The sequence below is a fragment of the Equus przewalskii genome, chromosome 4 (assembly GCF_037783145.1).
Source record: "Equus przewalskii isolate Varuska chromosome 4, EquPr2, whole genome shotgun sequence".
Classification (NCBI taxonomy): domain Eukaryota; kingdom Metazoa; phylum Chordata; class Mammalia; order Perissodactyla; family Equidae; genus Equus; species Equus przewalskii.
Genome location: NC_091834.1, coordinates 69,961,953 through 69,983,644, shown reverse-complemented (window position 1 = coordinate 69,983,644; position 21,692 = coordinate 69,961,953). Strand labels below are relative to the sequence as shown.

The following is a 21,692-nucleotide window of genomic DNA, read 5'->3' as shown; positions in this document are numbered from 1 at the left end:
AAAGTTGGGTAACTTGCTTGAGTTTACGGAACTGGCAAGAGGCAAAGCAGAGCCCCAAGTTGGCAGCCTGGCCCCAAAGCCTGGCCCCTGAACACCACCCCATTGGCCTCAGCCACCTTCCTCCTCAAGGGTTTCAGTGTTTGTCGGAAAGTTTTCATAGTTGAGCAGAATTTTATTGGTCAGAGTTGGAGCTTCAGAGACTGATAGTCTTAATAACAAGTTGTTATAAATTATTAATAATGATAATACTGAAACTAATATAGGGCCTCAGAAATATTCTTCTCTATAGAAATTGGTTTTCTAGATTGAATTCTTCTCAGAATCTTTTATGAAGAGCATAGTAGCATTGGGTCTTACCATGTGCCAGTGATCCATGTCTTAGACTCAGTCCTTGGGGCTGTCAAATGGACTCAGATGGAGCCAACACGTGAAAATTACCCCCTTCTAGTTCACGCAGTGGAACAATGAAGCGTGTGATAGCTCCTCAGGACCGGGAAGGGTACATTTTCTGACAAAAACTGAAAACAAATTGTCATTGAAGTTGGGCCATTCTTAGAAAGCCTGTTCATTTTATCTCAAACAGTTTCTGCCTGAAGGCGACCCAAAATGTTAGGCCTCTGATGTGTATCACCGAGACCTTTTGTTTTAACTTTTGGTAAAGATTTAGTCGTGTTCTGACAGACTCTTGCTAATACACCCACCCTGTACTTCTTTTCCAGTTTACCTTCCTCAATTGTTTGTGTAACAGCACCAACCCAGAGCCAGGTACAGCGGCATTGGACTCAACTATCAGCAAAAATAACATACTTTTATTTATTTGAATTTTGGACAGTCTATTTTTTAGATTGGCACCTGAGCTAACATCTGTTGCCAATCTTCTTTTTAATTTTTTCCCCCTCTTCTTCTCCCCAAAGCCCCCTAGTACATAGTTGTGTATTCTAGTTGTGTGTGCCTCTGGTTGTGCTATGTGGGATGCCGCCCCAGTGTGGCCTGATGAGCGGTGCCATGTCCGTGCCCAGGATCCGAACCGGTGAAACCCTGGGCCGCCAAAGCAGAGCACATGAATTTAACCTCTCAGCCACGGGGCTGGCCCCGAATTTTGGACAGTCTTGGTATGATTTCTCACTATAAGAGAGTTTGTCAAACTAAGTTTTGTATGAGTAAAATGTTTTTAGAGAGCTCAATCTGGGTGAAAGTTTGTAATTTCCCCAATCTACCAGGGTATAGCTGGAAAAGTCAGGGAATCATTTCCCTAAATATCGTCTGTAATTTTATTTTATTTTATTGGATTCTATTCAATTCATTTAACTAACACTTATATAATGCTTATGATGTGCCAGGCACTGTTCTAAGCTCTTTAAAAAATATTATCTTATTTGTCCCTTGTAACAACTCTCTGAGGTAGGTACTATTAATATCCCCATTTTTTTATACATGGGGAAACTGAGGCACAGAGAGATTAATAACTTGCCCAAGGTCACACAGCTGGTATGTAGTAGAGCTGCTCTTTTCACGTGCAGTCTGATCAGGTATCAGTACTCTTAATCACTTTTTCATCCCTGTTCTCATTGTCCTCAATATTTATAATATTCTTTTTTTCTTCCTCAACTAATTTTTACTCACCAGTGTGTGATAAGGGGTCTGCTGAGGGTTTATTCTTTTAAGAAACTGGAGTGGGAGAGACTTAAGCTTGTTAAGAATTGACAGGAAGGATCCATTAACAAGGGAAAGGCCACACTCGGGGAGAGGGAAAGTCATCGTGGATCAAGGTCCTTTAGGAGGCATCAGGAAACAAGCTTGAGATTGCAGGTGGTGGGATGAGCCATAGGCCAGAGAAAGGCAAGGGTGTGGAGGTGTATAAATTGAGGCATGGGATTGCCTCAGAGGGGTTTTTATATAAAGAACTCAAACTACTTATCATTCTATGCTACAAATGTCTCCTTTGGCTTGCATTGAAAATTGGCTGTTGCACGATTTGGTGGGGGAAACAGTCATAGTGTTTGTGCTTTCCAGAGGCTGTGCAGTTGTGGATGTGTGTATTCTTATCTTTCCTGCCTTGATATGTGTCAATTAATCTGCCACAGGCTGTAAATAATATGGACCAGTGAAGATGACATAGTTTCCTGGTTGACTACTTCCTTTATAACTTTTGTTACTTTGTTTACTGATGTATTCTATGGCTTCATTGATTAAAATTATAAATTTGTTTCGGGACTAACCCATTACTGTATTTCACTCTCATCAGAGGATGTAGTTAATAGGACATCCGTGCCTCCAGTGGGTACTCAGCTTCGTGTAGGGCTGCTCATGCATGCACGCTGCTGGCATGGGCTGTTATTTGAGAAAACAGCGGCAGGCTAGTACTTCTGGAAAAAGTCTTATCCTGGTGATTAAATATAAAAAGTATTTTTGTAATAATTAAATTCAGATAAAGTTTACTTTCTACTGGTACCTTATTTACATACTTTCCTGGAGTTATATATTTTTTTTCTACCATTGTACAAGTAAACTCTCCATTTTCCTTGAAATGCTTCATTTCCATATAAATTTTATATTGCCCACAATTACCTTCTTTTCAGTATGTTGCTCCAATTCTGTCACTTAAGAAAAAGAAAAGTAGTGAATATTATTGGTGAGGCACAGATTTTTTTAATATGGATTCATACTGAACTGTGAAATATATCTGAATTGATCTCCCTCCTCAAGACATATATCTTCCTGTATCTTGTACAGGCACAACTATTTTGTATGTAAGTGGCCCGGCTCTGGTCAGAGGGTTTGGGTTCAAATTCTGACTTTGCCTTTCAGTAGGTACATCAGCCTGGGCAAGTTATTTCATATCTCTTTTGGCTGTTAACTATCTGCTAAATGAGGATTATAATAGTACTTTTCTCGTGGGATTGTTTGAAGGTTAAATGAGATAATACATATACTCCTTAGTGTAATGCTTGACACCTGATAATTGGTCAGTAAATATTAGCTATAATGTTGATGATTTATACTTTAACATAACCAGAAATGATATGTGATATTTGGTCTTGAATTCTTAAAGAAACCATATATTCCAAGGAATTATTACTGTTTTAAGTGTATGTTGTTACAGTTATGTAAAATTTAGAGAGACTTACTAGTAAACATGTGGAATGGTATCAGAGATGTGATTTGCTTTAAAATACTTCAACAACAGAAAGAAAAGAAGAAAGAATAAAGGGAAGTGTGACAAAATTAATGGTTGTGGATTCCCTCTTATAGATATATGAGTTCTTGGTTTAATTTTTAGTGTATAGTGTGTATGGTTAATAACTTACTTGCTTAAAATTGATTACTGTTTTATGTATGTGGGCAATAAAGCAATGAGGGCACAAATTATTTTCAATCTCTTTGACTAAGACTAGGGTATTAGTCTGGTGTAGTCACTAGCCCCATAGATGGTCTGGAGTCCATTCTGCTTAGAATAATATTCCTGGGTTCCTATGAACTGACAATATTTTTGATAATGTGTTTGACAAAACTTAAGAGGAATATTTTCCTTAGGTCTAGGACATTCAGTATTATATAACATAGACATTATGATATTGCCTTGAAGGCATAAGCTTTGACTTTTATATAAAGCAAAATAGGCAGCTTTTAAAGATTAATAAAGATTCTGTGAGAGGAAATACCTTACATGCTTAAGCAAAATCGTGTGTCTACATAAGGACCACCCTCCCAGAAGCTCTGAATTAGTACAGATTCATCCTCTCAAAGGTGAGAAAATGCAACAGTTATATGAATGGCACATTACCTCTATTTTCTTGTTCATCATTCACTCATTAAACAAGTGCATAGGAAGTGACTGTTGTCTGCCAGCAGTGTGAGGCCCTTCTAGAGAACCAAAAATGCATCCTGGAGCAAATGGCAGAAGGGATCTAGGACACAAGTGAAGGAATCTACTTTGAAAAAGAAGGGCACTTCTAACACGGGAGGAAGGGAGGTGAGAGCCATGAAATGGGTATACAATGTTGAGTTGGAGAGACTGGGTTTGTGACCTTGATCTTTTATAACTAAGTCAAGAAGCCAGGTCAGCTACCATTGGAGAGCTAAAGAGAGAATGAAAGGGAGTTTAGGGCTGAAAGTGAGTTGTGGGAACAAGGTAAGTGAACTTTGAGCAAAAGTGTGGTAGGAAGTGAGTTAGTGACAAATAATAGAATTGGTGTAGTGCTGTGAGGGTCCCACCAGAGATATCTGAACTTGATTGTGAATCCTGGCGCCCATGTTAGACAGCTTCTGCCCGAGGTGCTCAGGAAATAGAGATCAGAAGCAGGTGGTAGGGGTGAAGAATGAAACATCACAGTTGGAAAAGAATGAGAAGATCGGGAATCTAGCGTAATGATGTAGAGAATCAAAGAAATTACAACCACAGCTTCCGGTAGGTCTCTTCAGAGGCTAACATGATCTAATGGCCTTTTGATTTTTTACAGGAAATTAAAGAACTCATGTTTCTTTTGAAAAACCTCAGTTATTGGGAAAATTTTTCCAGAACTTAGAGACCAGAGCTGGGAGAGAAAATAGTTCTTTAGCCTACACTAGGAAAAATGCTAATATTTTTGTGTATATATTGTAGTACGTAACACAGTGAAGACAGCAGATATGGTTTTTTAATTCTCTGAGCACTGTGCTAGGATTTCTCATTTCATACATCATTTACAACTTATTATAGTGTGATCACACAAGTTCAGCATCTATACTTTTACATAAATTAGGAGCGTCTATTGTTTTGAACGTTGAAGGATCATTGGCATAGATCTCTTTTTATGGTTTTATGTTCTAAAATGAACTCAGAATTGCAAACTCTCCAAAGCAAAGCAGCCGTGTGGGGGAAAAGTCTGACTGGCCGTATGTACAGGAAGCATAACTCTGAGAACAAAAAGAGATCAAGGAGGTGCTCAGAGATCCTCCTTGGCTTGTGGCAATATCAGCTATTCCATACGGCCCAGAGCATTTCCTGCTGTGTCTAGACATGCTGGCACGGATTTCACTGTGGGTGTCTGTACATCAGTGACCCGCAGTGACCTTCCCTAGGGCCTCCTGTTTCAAGGCACTGCTGCTTTCCACCCTCCTTCTTCTCCCTCCGTGTGATTCTTCCAGCAGGTGCATGAAAATGGGGATTGTTGTCACTTTGAAGTTAATAGATTTTGTGGCTCACTCCCTCTTTGGTCGCACTTCTGTGTCACATAGCAAAAACAAATAATTGTTTTAGTGATATGGTAATGTCGTTAATAGGAAATGATGTCCTTTAAGAAACATACCAAGCGGAGAGTCTAAATTAAAACAAACAAGCATAGAAATAACTTTATTCATGCTGAGAACACACAGGGTAGAAGTGATCCCCTCTTTTTTTCTCTGTAGCATTTTAAGAGCCATACAATTCCAGTTATTTTTGAAATTGTAAATGACTGCGTTATGATATTAAGTGACTGGAAATTCACAGTGGCAGAAAACGTAAAACTCACAGGGTAAATGGATTCTGAACTGGCTTTTCTCTTTCCCTTTAGCTCCAAGCTCTTATTCAGGCTACTTGTCTCTTTTTACTTAAATAGTGCAGTGTTTTAGAATATGATCAGAAGGCCTTTCTCCCCTATTCCTGTGTTTTACAAGACGACCAGATTGATGTTCATTTCACCAGGATTCTCGTCAGCTCTGTTTTTCCTCCTCTGCCGTGTCTGCTGCCTGGAGGGCATTCGAATTAATTTAGTTTTCCTAAATTCCCTACCAAATAAGATAGCAACCCACCTCGCAAAGACGTCTTTGGTATTCAGTGTCGTTTATGTTGTAAGATGATTCAGTATTGACAAAGAAATTATTTATGATACAGCCCTCGTTAGCTCCTTTTCTGAAGGTAAAGCTTTACCCTCTCATCACCTTTGTGTCCCCGCACCTGCACCTCGCAGAGTAAGTTCCCTTACCTGCAGGGTGAGCATTGATGCAGTTAAAGGATGCTTACAAGTTTCTTTGTTGTTGAGGCAAGGCATTAAAAAGTCATGCCATTATTGTTTTCACTTTTGCTATCATCCTTCTGCTCCACTGGAGATGTGCTCATTCATAAGAAGGAAAAGTCAAGATGTTGAGGGCATCAGAAATGTTTATGAAGTTGTTTTATGTTGTTCTGTGTTAATCAGAACCATGCTGTCAGACCTGTCTCTAGGGAAGCATCATTTGCAAAAACTGTCATGCTAAAAAGAGGAAATAAAAATTGGCAGATAAATATATAGCATCTTCTTGAGTATTTCTATTTAGAGATTTTTGACTACAAGTTAAACAGACATCTTCTTTTCATTTCCATTGAGCATCAGAGATTTCACACTAGTCCTACTGAATCATTGATGTTCATTCATTCAGCAGGCAATTATTTCTCTCCTCCTCAGGGCCAGCCACTGATCTGGGCACTGGGGACACACCAATAAATAAAACAGGAAAAAAAAAAATTGTTCCCTCTCAGAACTTGCATTCTATTGCTATTCAAAATACTATTAGGCTTTAAGTCAACAAATATTTTAAAGTCCAGAGTTTCTATGCTGTCTCTTTGTATGGTAACCAATATGCTGTTTTCATTTCACAAAAATATTTGCAATGTCTAAAGCAATGCTTTCTAACCTTGTCAGTGCCTAAAGCGCCTTTTAAAACATCTTTTTGAGAGAATAAGTGCATGAAAGATTTATTATACTTACTGTTTCTGCAGGGCCTGAATTACTTAGATTTTTATTATTTATTCTGTTTTCATTTAAGGTTTCTTTGCCTTTGCAAGGAACTTCATACTTCAACCCAGAGTACTTATAAAGGGCTCAGCTTTGCTTATTTTCAAAATACCATATTACAGATGCTTTAGAAAGGTCAGAATAGTTACCATATATAGATCAGAGTGATTTATCCCTCGTGAAATGTCAGCGACATAGTGTTTACAATGACCAAATTATGTAAATTCCCAGAAGAATAAGCATAAGACATTTTACCTGTATACGGGCCTTCTTATTTCATGGTCCCTGTGTCTGTTGACCATATCCTATCATTGCCTACTTTTTGTTACTTCTCTGAGAAGCTTGTTTTCTAATGAAATTCTTAATGAGTTCTATAGGGATAAATGCAAGCAAGTATTTCCCTGAATTGTACAGTTAAACAATATAGCTGTTTCTAAGGATTTTACTTGAATTTCAACATTGTGATTTCTAGAATCTCAAGTCTTCTGAACTTAGTCATGACTGTTTTGTCAAATTAATAGTAAATCCAAATCATTTCTTTAATTTATCTGTCAGTTTGGTCTGGTAACAGCACTGATGATGCGAAGCAGCAGGTGGTCCGTACATTGCTTATTTATAACTTTGAAAAGCATTGCATTCCTTTTTTTCATTGAGTTTTATCTTCCTGAAAAGAGTTCTGATTCAAATAGCTTTATTCTCTGAAACGAAAAATATCATGAAGTGGTTTTAAATCATCCTAAGTGGTGAGAAAGAGTCAGCTTGATGTTCAAAATTGGCAAGAGTTGACTATAGTTTAAAAAATTATCTCCCCTGTTTCATTCAACTAAAGCCAAATCCTTTACTGTCCTAGCAAGGCCATCACATTAGCTGGCTACTTAGTCCTTCAACGCTCAAATGTTTGTAGAGTAAATCTGGGCTTGACATTAATATTAAAAAAAGAAAACTCAGACTCATCTGCTCTTTAGGTAGATGACTACAGAAACCCTGGTATCAAAGATCATCCTCTTTCCATTTCCCTTTAATCAGAAGAGCTCATGACCCTAAGGTTGCTTTAGTTTTAAAATTAGAAAGCCCATTAATAGCTTTATCTAGGAAGACTTGCTTGGGGAGTTGCTTTCATTTACTGCCAAGGAAAAGCTCTGTCATTTGTATCAGTCATATGATTAGGAGAAGAAAGGGGAAAAAGTCTTTGACCTGAAGGTATCAGACATTCGTTGCCTTTTTCTGGTGTGTATGACTGTCCTAAAAGACAGTCAGCAATTTTAACTCATTAGGACCTAGGCATTTGGGTCAAAACAGTGGCCCTTAAACATGACTGGGCTTTTAAACATACAGCAAGCTTTTAGGTCTGTCTTGACCTGGTAAATCAGAGTCTCCAGGGTAGGGCCTGGGCTTTCTGCAGCTCCCCAGGACAGAGTTGTACGCACTCAGCTTAGGAGCCCCTGGATGAGAAGAAGGCCAGTGGGTGTCTTCTATTTACCGCTGAGCATCCCTTCCATCCTTCTGTGCCATAGTGAGCACCAAAGTTCTTGGTCCAGCGACCACGCTATGGCCGCCAGCACACCTTCCACCCACTTCCCCAGAGTATCTCGCCTGGACTTCGGTGGTACCAGCTCCTGGGGGCATCACTACAATTTATCTATCTATCTATCTATCTATCTATCTATCTATTTATTTAGTAATTAAAGATTGGCACCTGAGGTAACATCTCTTGCCAATCTTCTTTTTTTTTTCTGCTTTTTCTCCCCAAATCCCCCCAGTACATACTTGTATATTTTAGTCGTGGGTCCTTCTAGTTGTGGCATGTGGGACGCTGCCTCAACATGGCCTTGTGAGCAGTGCCATGTCCGCGCCCAGGATCTGAACCAGTGAAACCCTGGGCCGTGGAAGCGGAGAACTCGAACTTAACTGCTCGGCCACGGGGCCGGCCACTACTACAACAATTCAAAGATTTTATTTTTTCTTTTTCTCCCCAAAGCTCCCCAGTATATAGTTGTGTATTTTAGTTGTGGGTCCTTCTAGTTGTAGCATGTGGGATGTCAGCATGGCTTGATGAGCAGTGCTGTGTCCACGTCCAGGATTCAAACTGGTGAAACCTTGGGCTAAGGAAGCGGAGCGCATGTTCTTAGCCACTCAGCCATGGGGCCAGCCCCTATTACAACAATTTAGAATGGTGCTTGAGTTTTCCCATTTTGAGTTGTTCTTTGCCCCTCATTCTAGGAAAGCACAAGTAACAGTTCCCTGCACAGATTGTTGGAAGCATCATGCACTGTTAGTCAGAGAGCATTTGAGAAAATGCAGGGGGAGCAGTGAAATAGAGCACTGACATCACCTTATATTTGTGTTCTCTTGCCTTTTGGGTAGAGTCTCTAGAGTCAGCACAGCTGAATCAATCTCTTACCTCTTCTCACGACTCCCTTTCCATCTTCTTGCTCCCAACGTTTCTTACGTGGCTCCTGGAGCATCTCCCTTCACTCCTACTCAATGTAGAATAGATATTAATTGTCGTCCTCACACATGGCATAGTTAAATTTAAGACAAGTGACTTTGCTTTTTCAAAGATGCTACATGGAGTATTTTTTGGTAAATTTGTTTTATAAAGTAGGAGTGTAAAAGAACGACAGAGTTCAATGATTTTCTGGATTAGTATACCAGAACATGACCATCTAAATGGTTTCTCTCTTTTGTTACTGTTACTTTTGGAGACCGTAAATTTATTTCAATGATTTAAGTGTTCAAAATAATTTTAGAAGTGTTCTTTGTAATTTTTTGTAGATTGATCAGACTCCTAATCTTTCACACCACATGCTTCACCCGAGATATTACCCTGTCATATATTCTTGGATAAGGTACACGTGTAACTTTCACATACGTTAAATCACCAGGCAGTTTTACATCTTATGAGAGGGGAGCTACAGAGTGATAAACATGAATCCATATAGAGAAATATAAAAATCTCCTTGGCATTGGCCATTTCTAACTTTAGGTACATTGCTCTTTGAAGGCAACTGATTGTCCTAGGAATACCCTATGGGACAGCTACTTGATGTGATTACTCAGAAGGCTGGGAGGACCCTCCCACATCAGGCCTGGAGACTTCCAAGATGCTAGGTAGGGCCTTTCCTACAGAGAAGTATGACTGCTTCTAAGTGGTTAGATAGAAGGAGGGGGAGGAACATAGAAGCATCCTCTCCTCCTGAGAAGAAGAGAAGCCATTAGGGTCTTCAGATCTCTACCATGCCTCCCACATTATTTGCAACACTGGTAAGAACTTTTCTACCAGACTGTGCTGTTGAAGTACACTCTTCGTTATCAGAGGTCTTTTTGAGTACATCAGAATGTCAGCAGTGCAGCTGAGCCGGTTCACAGATGTGAACTCCCTAAACACAGATAGGTTTGTGCCTTTAGTTTTTTCTGTTGACTTCATGCGTTTTTAATTATTATTTTTTATTTTATTCAAATATTCACAATAAAAACCCTTGGTTCACATGACATGATTAGTTTTGCTCTTTGTCCATTTCAAGATGCTCTGTTCTTTTAGAGACAATGTAGCATTGTGGTTAAGAGGTGAGACTTGCAGTCAGACCCTGGAAATTAATATCCTGGCTCCATCCTTGACTAACTGTGCAACTTTGCCAACTTTCCTAATATCTCCAAAGCCCGGATTTCTCATATGTAAGGTGGGGATGGGAGTGCTTCCTACCTCATAGCGGGTTGTGGGAAATAAATGAGAAACTCCATGTAAAGCCATGTCATAATACCTAGCACAGGATGTATATTTGCTTGTACTATTTTTCCCCAGGGGCCATTCTGAGGATGCTGATTTACACTCTGATTTCCTTATCTTGGTTTCCTCAATTCCTTGTTACAAGAAGGCAGGTTATAAATAATAAATGTGATTTTTTAAATTATTTTCAAAGAAAGAATTTGTCATTAATTTATAGTATAGTGATTTATAATGGCTCACACATGGAATTCAGGTGGACACTAAATTTCTTGGGCAGTGAAATCTCCTCTGGGAGAACACAGCAGTAAAGGGGAAAGTCAAATGATGATTTTTCTCTTCTGGTAATAATATCAACTCTCATTTCTCAGTGTTTCTCAAAGTGTTTTAGCTGCTTATTCATTTTTTGATGAAGAAGGAGGCAATATTCTCATTTGAAAATGTATTATGTCCTTATAGATATTCCCATTACTATGTGTTTAGTATAATAAAGATACAAAATGTGCATGGGGAACAGGGATAAATGGCATGATCTAGAACCTGGAGGTGCCGTGAAGTTAATTAGGTGACTCTCACGTCTCACATCTGGTGAGGCACCATTCACTGAAATCTCTCTTTGGAGAATTTTGTATTTTTTCCCTTCCATAAAGTGAAGGACATTATGGGGAAGAGAAAGAAAGTTGGGAGGGAGTTAAATCTTCCCAATTATTTGGCATTTGTTGGATTTTTTTCCTGAAGGATTATATTTGTTCTGTCTTTAATTAAACACTAAGGAAGTACCAAATCATTGGCTAGCAGCTGGGGTTGTAAAGGTTAATAGTCATGGGCCTGTACTCTAGTTATCCACAATGTAATAGAAAGAAACACACAAACCTCTTTGATTAGGAAAAAAGGTATAAACGATGTAATGAAAGTATGCACATCTTGTAAGAGGATACTTTTTAAATTCACAAAAACTAGTTTCATTTTCTGATCAGAGATGCCACCCTTTGACTTATAATAGAGAGTCAAAAATACCACTTCATCTGGCCACAAAAGTTTGTGAGAGGATCTTAGACGATGTGCCAGAATGGAATATCATTGTCTTACTCAGTTTTTCCCCAGGCTTGAAGGCATACATTTTGGTTATTCTCCAAACGTGATGAGAGTGTGGGTGGGTATTTATTTGTAATCCAAAGATTCTGAAGTGCGTTGCTATAGGTCTTTTCTCTGAAACCATTTACTGATTAAGTAGTTGCATTTCCACCAGAGCTGAAGAGAAATTGATTGAGTTTGTATAACAACTTGTGACCAAATAAATAAAGTGGTTTTTTTTGTTTGTTTCTTTGTTTTGGTGAGGAAGATTGGCCCTGAGCTAAAATGTGTAGCTGATCTTCCTCTTTTTGTTTGAGGAAGATTGTCACTGAACTAACATCTGTGCCCATCTTCCTCTATTTTGTATGTGGGATGCTGCCACAACATGGCTTGATGAGCAATGCATAGGTCCCTGCCTGGGATCTGAAACCATGAACCCTGGGCCACCAAAGTGGAGTGTGGAAACTTAACCACTATGCCTCTGGGCCGGCCTCCAAAAAAGATTTTTTTAAATTGGCAACAAAGGTTTTCTTTTTCTTTTAAAAGTCTGGTTTTTAAAAAATAGCACATGACTTATTTCTCCATAGTATCCATCTTCAGTCTATTTTTATCTCCCCCTTAAGGCATGCTTACGCTAAGGGAATGTTATTGGCTTACTACATATTGATATTCTTTCTGAAACAGGATGTGATATAGTATAATACTTGCATAATCAGGATTCTGTCTAGACTAGTGAAATTAAAATAGTGACAGAGCAAAAGGAATCTCTTTCTACAATAGAATACATTAGGAAACATTGTTTTGCCAGAATATTGATGAAACTTGTGAATATAGAATAGTATTTTATATCAGTATTGAAGTTAAGGTTTTAATATCTAGAATGCCCTGTTGACTTTTGTCTATTAATCTTATTGGTATTCATCATGTGAGACTGACCTGTCAGGAGATAAAGTGAAATTTGTTTCAAATGTGTTAGCAGGGATTATGAGGAACCTCAAACATAAGTGCATCTCAAAAAATGGACAGTAGAGCATGCTGTCCGTGATACAGGAGGGAGGAAGACCATCACGTTGCTTGTGTTTCGGGCTAAAATATAATCAATAGACATTACTTGTTAGTAGGTGACTGATGACTAAGAAGCAAAATCAAATACCAGTCTTAAATCCCAGGAGTTTTGACTAACTAAAACCAAGTTCTTATATCTTTTCGGAGTTTTGTATTTGCCTCCTAAATAATTGATTTCCCAAGTCATTTTACTCGGTATGTTTCATTGAGAAAACTACCAAGGAACAATTTCAAACTAGGGACTGCTTTGAAGTCTGCTACTACATCAAGATTCCCACTTCTGGGGCCGGCCCCATGGCGCAGCTGTTAAGTTTGCACCGTTCCTCTTTGGTGGCCCGGGGTTCGCCGGTTCGGATCCTGGGTGCGGACACAGCACCGCTTGCCAAGCAGTGCTGTGGTAGGCGTCCCACATATAAAGCAGAGGAAGATAGGCACAAATGTTAGCTCAGGGCCAGTCTTCCTCAGCAAAAAGAGGAGGATTGGCAGCAGATGTTAGCTCAGGGCTAATCTTCCTCAAAAAAAAAAAAAAATGATTCCTACTTCTTTCATTCCTTTTAGCCCAGAAAGGGTGTGGGGAGAGTTACCCTGAACTCTTGGGACCAAGCTTGACTGAGTCATTGGGTGTCCCAGGTAGACGAATGACTTCTCCCTTATCTCAAGATTCTGGAAATATTTGCTCAGTATTTCTATAAAGCAGAGAAAGAATTTACCTTACAACATTCAAATGAAGTAAGGGAGTTTTGAATTAATACATGGCATAGAATCTACTCAGCCACGCGCCAGCTTTGTGATCTTGGGCAAAACAGTTTACTATTTCTCTGTTTACCCATCTATAAAACGGACATAACAAGAGTACTGCCTTCATAAGGGTATAACGAAGATAAAATGAATTAATCCATCTAAATTCCTAGCAGAGTGCCCATCAAATGGTGGATTCTCAAAAAAATAGTATTAGCTAATAATGAGTGTTTAAAACATAATTCATTTATCCCAAAATAAATTTTTGCACATTTCCTTTTAGCATATCTTAAATTTGAAATAATAGTGGATTTTTTTTCCACTGTGAAAAGAACTAACAGTCCTTTTCCTTGCATTATAGTAAATTACAATTGGTTAAAATTAATTTAACTCTGCATCCTTAGTTGTATCTGTCATCCCAGCCTCTGCTTCAGAATTATGTCATATGGGAACTTTAGCTTCATTTGAGAATCCTTGCAGCAATTTATCTTCTCTTCCTTCAGACTTCATCAGCCACCGCTCTGTGGAAAAAAATGTAGATAATAGGTGTGGAAATGATCCCATAGAAATGCATCTTGCTTGCCCTTTCTCATATGAGAGGTCAGGAATAGGCATAATAGAAGAAAAAGACAAGGCAAGCCAGGTAGTTGAATCTGCTAAATATATCTATCTAGATTCAGATTGCAAAAGAGAATAAATATGTTCCCAAACAGCCATAAATTCAAATCCATATGCTTCCTTAGAGATCTGATTATGGCCCTCATTTCTCCCCCTGTATGGGAGAAGGGAGAGTTTGGATGACAGAGCCATTGTTTACGGCAAGGATCCCATGGAGTGGTGAATAAGCATAGAGACTTGGTAGGAGCTGAGCCTTACTAATGCCCTACACTCTTTTCCCTACTTGTTCCCTCGACTGAAACTACACTGAGCATGGCCACACCATTGCTAATTTCACGTCCTGTGGATGTTAGCTGTGTGTTCTGTGCCTGAGAGAGGCAACCCTTTGTTCTGTCATGGGCACCAGGATGTTGAAATTCAGAAGCTCCTGGTAGCTGGTAGATTCATTTTTCTTGGGTTTATATTCATTTTATTTTTTTTGAACATAAATAGTATAGGTAACACATTGCCTTGGCTCTAAAATGATGTCTACAAGTATTTATTGACTTGAATTACTGCCTGATCATTTTGTGTTTCATGAAATCTAGGTGGCACTGTATTTTCAAATGCAAGTTCTGTGGGGAGTTTGAGGTTTTCATTTCCTTTGTGGACCAAAGAAAATTCAAGTTTGATTTCATGGGCTCTCTTTTTGTGTTTTGGACTATAGATTTATAAGAGCATAAAATATTAAGCCTTCTAAAGGATGGTTACCACTCAGAATGGTGTCCTTGTATGATGTTAATTAAATACTATGACAAACACATAAAAAAAATCTTCTTAGGTACAAATACACAAAACATGTTAGATCATGTTTTTTCTTCTAGTGCACTTGTTTTCTACTTTTTAGAGTAATAACAATGATATCACTTATACAGAAACCCATTCTCTTAAAAGTTAAGTTTTGGTTTGCGTGTATATTTATAGTTTCTGTTTTTGGAGTTGCTGCTTTGCCAGTTTTATCAGAAGTGAAGCAAATGTCTATTGTCCTGAGTGCTCTCCTAATTTATATAAGCAACTTGATGTCAGATGAAGGGCCTAATAAGTTTTGAGTTTAACTCTAGGATGAAGAGCAACTGGAAAAGCGATGAGTCCTCAAATAGTAAATGATTTTCAAAATATCAAACTTTTTTCTCTTGTAGTGAGAGATTTTTCTTGAGGCTGAATAGAAACGGGCTGCCCAAAGCCCCGGATAAACCAGAACGACATTGCTCTCTCTTTGTGGTAAGTGGATCTTGTTTCAACCAGGAAGTGGATTCTTCGCATTGTACTTTATGTTACTTAAGAGAAATAAATTATTGTGAGAGAACGTAGTGAATTTGCTCAAACTTTGTGAATAACACACAAATAACAGTAGTGCCTGGAATTCTGAATACCACCATTCACAGTCACACCTTTTCTCCTTTTGTGTATGTTAGAGCCTGTTGGACTGTTAACTAAAGGACAGTGGTGATAGGGCTCAGCATGGCCTGTGGTGTCTAGTACATACGTACTTAAAAGATGTTTAAAGAATGAGTGAGAGGTTAAAATAAGAATTGGCTTATCTTTTAAGTATTGCTTAACATTATAGACTTACAGTAAAGTTGATTGTAATGGTATTTTTAGAATAGGATTTGAACTATTTGCTTCTGCTACAAAAATTCTTTTAAGAATATTCACATTCATTTTTATCTTTCTTCTGTTATTTGTGAAAATAATGTGATATGCCCTTTAATGCTTCTGCATACTTTATGAGTTCTAAAATAACCACACTTTGTTTTTTGGTAGGATTTGGGTAGCAGTGAGCTAAGAAGGGACATCTATATCACCGTGCACATTATCCGAATCGGTAGGTATGACACTTGTCAGAGTGATAAAAGCAGGGAGAAGAAATGCTGAGAGGTCTCAATGTAGTCATGGTTTATTTGCTCTCTGGATCAGAAAGAAGTCAAAGCCAGATTTGAATCCAAGAATCGCAGAATTTTGGAATTGTTCCCTGACCTCCCCAAACTCACATACAACCTCCTCACCCACCATGAATAGATTTTGTTTTCTTTCCATATAGGTCATTAGCTAGTTTGTTGTGTTTCATTTTGTTTTATTGGACTACTTAAACATATTTGATTCAAAAATTTGGTATGTCTTTTTAAATTCTACTTTCCGTTAATAGCATAAAATACATTTTTTTTTAAAGACTTTATTTTTTCCCTTTTTCTCCCCAAAGCCCCCCAAAACATAGTTGTATATTCTTTTTTGTGGGTCTTTCTAGTTGTGGCATGTGGGACGCTGCCTCAGCGTGGTTTGATGAGCAGTGCCATGTGCGCGCCCAGGATTCGAACCAACGGAACACTGGGCCGCTTGCAGCAGAGCACGTGAACTTAACCACTTGGCCACGGGGCCAGCCCCTAAAATAAACTTTTAAGAGCTGGATTTCCTACAAGTTTTTATGAAAACTTTACACCAGTGGGCATTTTCCACAGTGCAGAACGTTGCAGAACATTATTATACAAGGTGCTATAAGGGTAATGAAATACTGAATACTGTGTATTTTTTCACTTGTATAATATCATTAGCTTTATTAAAGGGTCTGAGAAAACCTACAGGGAAAAATTAAAATGCCTCTTTAACTTTGTTGACCCTAGTTTTCCACACATTTGATTTGACTATGAAAACATTTATATAATATAACATTTATTAACATCTTGCAAACATACTATGGGTGTTCTACAGTGAACATGTACAACAGAGCCGGAATGTGTTCACTTGTTTTTATGCATGAAATGCCTCTAAAAGCAGGCATTTTATAGCAGTAGAACTGGGTAAAATGAGGAATGTGTAGCCTACACAGTTTTTCTGTTAAAACTAACCAGCTGATACTGGGAATTGGTTGCCACTTCTTCACTAACTGTGCTACATGATTTGCTTGGGAATACTTCGGCAGGATAGTAATCTCTTTCCATGCAATCCTGCATAGTGATCTTTATAGTCTTTTATTTTATGCACGTGATAACTGCATCATGCACTGAGAGAGACTATAAAACATGTTGTCATTCCTACATAGATTTTTCTATTATTTTTTATCATAAAAATCTGTTCTGAAAACCTGTTTTCATTTTATGCTATTTTTATATTTGAGAGACAGTGGAAATAAAAAACAACATAAATTGTTTTTGGTTTTGTTTTAATTTTCTTTTTATAAATGAGTATGTGGGAAAAAATTTGGAAAGAATCTTTTAAAACATTGGAAAAGTTGGAATGCATGCTGCTGTGTGTTTATGAGATAAAGCCTCTGTCTGTTCCCAGGATGGCAGGGGTGCAGTTAGTTATGTAATTCTTTGCGGGTTTTTTTTTTTATTCAAATTTGTAATACCAATTGTTAATGTAACGTGTGGTTTTGGATATCTTCATGTAAACATTCTTAAAATTTGAATATAATCTTCTATAGCATTGAGAGGAAAAGTAAACCGCTTTTCCCTTCAGAACTTTTTAAAAGGTATCTACAGGTTTTTGGTGGTAGAAACACACATAGCAGAGTGACGGTATGCCCTGCTTGCCCGTGGCCTGGGTGACTCTGTCCTTCTCTCACTGGACTATTGCCAAGGAAGCCACTTGAGTAGTATTACCCATTACAGGCTATCTTTCAAATACATGGTGTTTGATAAGTGATTGTGTTTTTTACTCAGGTTTTTATGATTATTGCATTGTCAGAATGAATGTTGAATCAGAAATTACCAATCTCCCCTCCCCCTGAGCTTTGGTCAAATTAATATGTCTTTGAGATTACTGCAAAAACTTGCCTAATGATCATGCTTAGTGGTTTGATATTTTGAGACTGAGGAGAAATAAGATTTAAGGTAAGATGCTCTAAGAGAGGTTAAGACTTAGTCTGCTGCAGTGAAATTAAGGACTAGATGGACAACAATCCTAGGGATAGACACTTCTTACATTTTCTAGCATGTCCTTGTACCTGCTTTAGTAGGAAAAGGACACGCTGACCCTCACCAGCTGCAGAGAGCAGGAGTAATAACACCTTGCCTTGGAATTTAACCCCAGATCTCTTTTTTTTTTTTGAGGAAGATTTGCCCTGAGCTAACATCCGCTGCCAATCCTCCTCTTTTTGCTGAGGAAGACTGACCCTGAGCTAACATCTGTGCCCATCTTCCGCTACTTTATAAGAGGGACACCTGCCACAGCATGGCTTGATAAGCAGTGTGTAGGTCCGCACCTGGGATCCAAACCAGCAAACCCCAGGCTGCCAAAGCGGAGTGCGCAAACTTAACTTCTGTGCCACTGGGCCAGCCCCAAACCCCAGATCTTTGATTGGAGAGAAGGGGAACAGAAACAGAGAAATAGTTTCATATCCTCCTGCCCATTCCACTCAAGTTCTTTCCACCTCTCTATCACCCCTTTTAGCTTTTAGCTGGTTGCTAAATATTTTTACCTTTCCCCACTCTTACCTTCCTTCCTACTTAGACTATTTTGCTAGAATTTGGACCAAACTCTGAATCTTACTAATCCTAGAGTTGGGAGCATGAGGATTGGCATCCAATAGGCTTTTCAGTACAGTCCTTAGACCAAAGGTTTCCACACAGCCAGGAAAGAAAACTTAAAATTGGGTGGTGAAGACATGAGTGGTGTGGAGGTTTGGGAGTTACGGTTCACAGCGGTGAGAGAGTGACAGAATTTCCCTGGAGAGTCTTCTCAAGTTGCTGTGAGAGAACACTTTCTCATCTCCGCTGTATTGCCGTCCGCCCCAAGAACCCACTGTTTTTTCTTTAGTGCACTTCTAGCTGAAGGGGGTAGAAAAAAGGAGTGACATGCATGCCATGTATAAACTCCCAGGAATTTAGAGTCTAGAAGAGTCCTTGGGAATAATCTTGTTGAGAGGTTCGAGTTTTTTGTTTTATGTTTTTTTTAGCTAATAAACTTCTTGTATGAGGTTAAATAACTTTAAAATACTCTACTCAGATTTTCTATTGTCTCCGTCAGCTTGCATTTACAAGGAAATGATTAAATGGGAAAAAATTATATTTCAAATCGTGATATCAATAAAGATTGGAGTATATATTTCATCCTAATACAGTCTGTAGTAGTAGTCAAAATAGAGACAAACTAGACTTTTTTTCCATTTAACGAGTGACCAAAATTTTAAATTTGTTTAAATCAATTCTGTAAGTGAAAGTATGATTCGTTGATAAATAAATTCAAATGTGACGTTATAAAAGGTTTGATTTGCAGGTGAAATTTATAGTAAAACATTGATAATTGGCCACATATTACACCATCAGGTCATGAAAACATGATTTTTGATATTCTTACATTTTGCACAACTAAAAGCAACTGACTTATTTTGACCATGTTTTAGTTTTGATTCTAACTGATAAAATGAGAGGTTTTTGAGCTGCTATTTGTAAGCATTTCCCTGGAAATGATTTCTTGCAGAGGCAGTTTTTATTACTGAAGAATGAAAGCCAAATTGGGTATTGCCATCCCTTTTTGTCTATTTAATGTTGGACTGGCAAGTGCTAGAGTCATCTAAATGTGCTGTAGGACAATTTTGCTCGGATGGAAACCATCTATAGGTGTGTTGCTAAGCATTGGGAAACAGATTTGCAGATTTTTTTAAAAATTATTTTTCTTCACATTAACTTGTTATATTTCAGCTTCAATATACTTTCTGCTTTCTGTCTTCAAAATAATTTGTTGGTAATTAAATACAATAATAAATTAAAACAATATTTGAATAACATACTTAAAAAGATATAGCAGTTTAAACAAGCTGAAACTGTGTCAGAGTGATAACCATCCCAGGAGGTTTCAGCGATTGGCTTAGTTACCGTCAACCTGAGCCCTGAGTCAGGGAAAGGCAGGCTCATTTGGTCCCCTAGTTTACTAGCTGTACCTTCAGAGAATCTTAAACTACTTCCTTTCAAAGGTGAAATATTTGAATTAGTTTTTTGAAAATTGAATTTTTTAAAAATAGGGAAATAAAATAGGCACTATTACTGCTTTTATTGATGTGAACCTCCTGGAGTGCTTCCTGAGTCCTTGGGGAGAGGGTTCCCAAACCTGGGATCAGCTCCCGTCTTCATGTTTCATAGATGATAACTGATGCCCAGAGTTAAGCCTGAGGTCACATAGCTAGGTGGTTGGCAAGGAGAGTGCAGAAATGAAGCAACATCTTCTGTTGCCCCAAACCTGTGTCATTTCCATCGCCCAGTCCCATTTCACGTGGCCTATCTTGTAGCTGTATCTATTTAAGGTGTGCTAATCAATGGCTCCTTGGGCCATGTTTGCTTTGTAATTGGACAGGTCGAATGGGGGCAGGAGAGAAAAAGAATGCCTGTAGTGTCCAGTACCGGCGACCCTTTGGCTGTGCTGTTCTTAGCATTGCTGACCTGCTGACAGGAGAGACCAAAGATGACCTCATCCTGAAAGTGTACATGTAAGAAGCACACGTGTGCTGGGGGCTGGGGCGGGTACAGAGGCACATGTGGCTCCTACCTGGTGATGCTACTTTACGTGAAAGAGCAGGGATGGGTTGAGTTTATGAGCCATTGCTCAAAAGCTCACTAATCTGTAGACCGGCTGCAGGTGAGCCCACAATTACCATTTGCCAGGCAGAGGAATTACGAAATTGAGAACCAAAGAATATAGTTCATCAACTGAGTGAACCGTCCACTGTAGAGTATCTCCTCTGTGAGTTTAAAACCCTAACATTTCTTTATCCCTAGAGAGTTAATTTGTTCTTAGAAAATGGAAATCATTTTTAATATAAATTAATTAGAATTAGGAAAGGGAAGTTCAGGTGATTTCCCTTCTCTTTATATATTATGAGTTTGCTAGGGCTGCTGTGACCAAGTATCATAAACAGGGAGGCTTAAGCAACAGAAATGTATTGTCTCCCTGTTCTGGAGGCTAGGAGTCCTAGATCAAAGTGTCAGCAGGGTTGGTTCCTTCTGAGGCCTGTCAGGGAGAATGTGTTCCATGCCTCTCTCCTAGTTTCTGGAGGTTTGCTGGTGGTTTTTGGCATTCCATGACTTGTAGATGCATCACTGAGATCTCTGCCTTCATCTTCACATGACCTCCCTGTGTGTGTGTGTCCAAATTTCCCCCCTTTTTAAGGACGTAGTCATATTGGGTTAGGGCCCACCCTAGTGACCTAATTTTAACTTGATTACCTGTGTAAAGACCTTATTTCCAAATAAGGTCATATTCTGAGATATTAGGGGTTAGGACTTCAACATTATCTTTCTAGGGGGACACAGTTCAACCTGTAACACTTCACTAAGAAAATCACGTAATGTATTCCAAATCCTAAGTTAAATGATGTTTAAAATGCACGTGATTTCCTATCATCCCACCCGGAGCACCTCCCCATAGGTGTGGAAGTTGAGAGTTGATGTGCAGTGATATCCCCAGAGCAAACCCGCTGAGGGTGGAGAGGGTGGGGGAGGTGCTTTCCACATTCCTGGTTTGAGGACCACACCACTGACCACCTCCGTGAGCAAGCTTGCTTTAGTTTCGTGTTCTGGCAGTTGAGTTGATATATCCAGTGTCTGTCAATAGTTTTTTCAGATGTGGAAGTAATACAACCAGCCCACTGCCTCTGGGACATATACTTCAAATTGCTTTTTGACTATTCTGCAGGATTTCATGGATTTATCTGTTCTCCACCTAGTGCCCCTGGGACCTCTGCTACACATTTGCTAATTAGTTGACAA

At 38.7% G+C, this 21,692-nt stretch overlaps 1 protein-coding gene across 7 annotated transcripts in view; it reads left to right on the top strand.

The window, feature by feature from the left end:
- Positions 1–21,692, top strand: part of DOCK4 (dedicator of cytokinesis 4) — a 435,939-nt gene that overhangs the window by 213,140 nt on the left and 201,107 nt on the right. For all 7 annotated transcript variants that reach the window (XM_070617599.1, XM_070617602.1, XM_070617597.1 and 4 more), the window contains exons 9-11: positions 15,132–15,213; positions 15,757–15,817; positions 20,281–20,413. In XM_070617599.1, the coding sequence (XP_070473700.1) occupies positions 15,132–15,213; positions 15,757–15,817; positions 20,281–20,413 (276 nt within the window). The remainder of the gene's footprint in view (positions 1–15,131; positions 15,214–15,756; positions 15,818–20,280; positions 20,414–21,692) is intronic.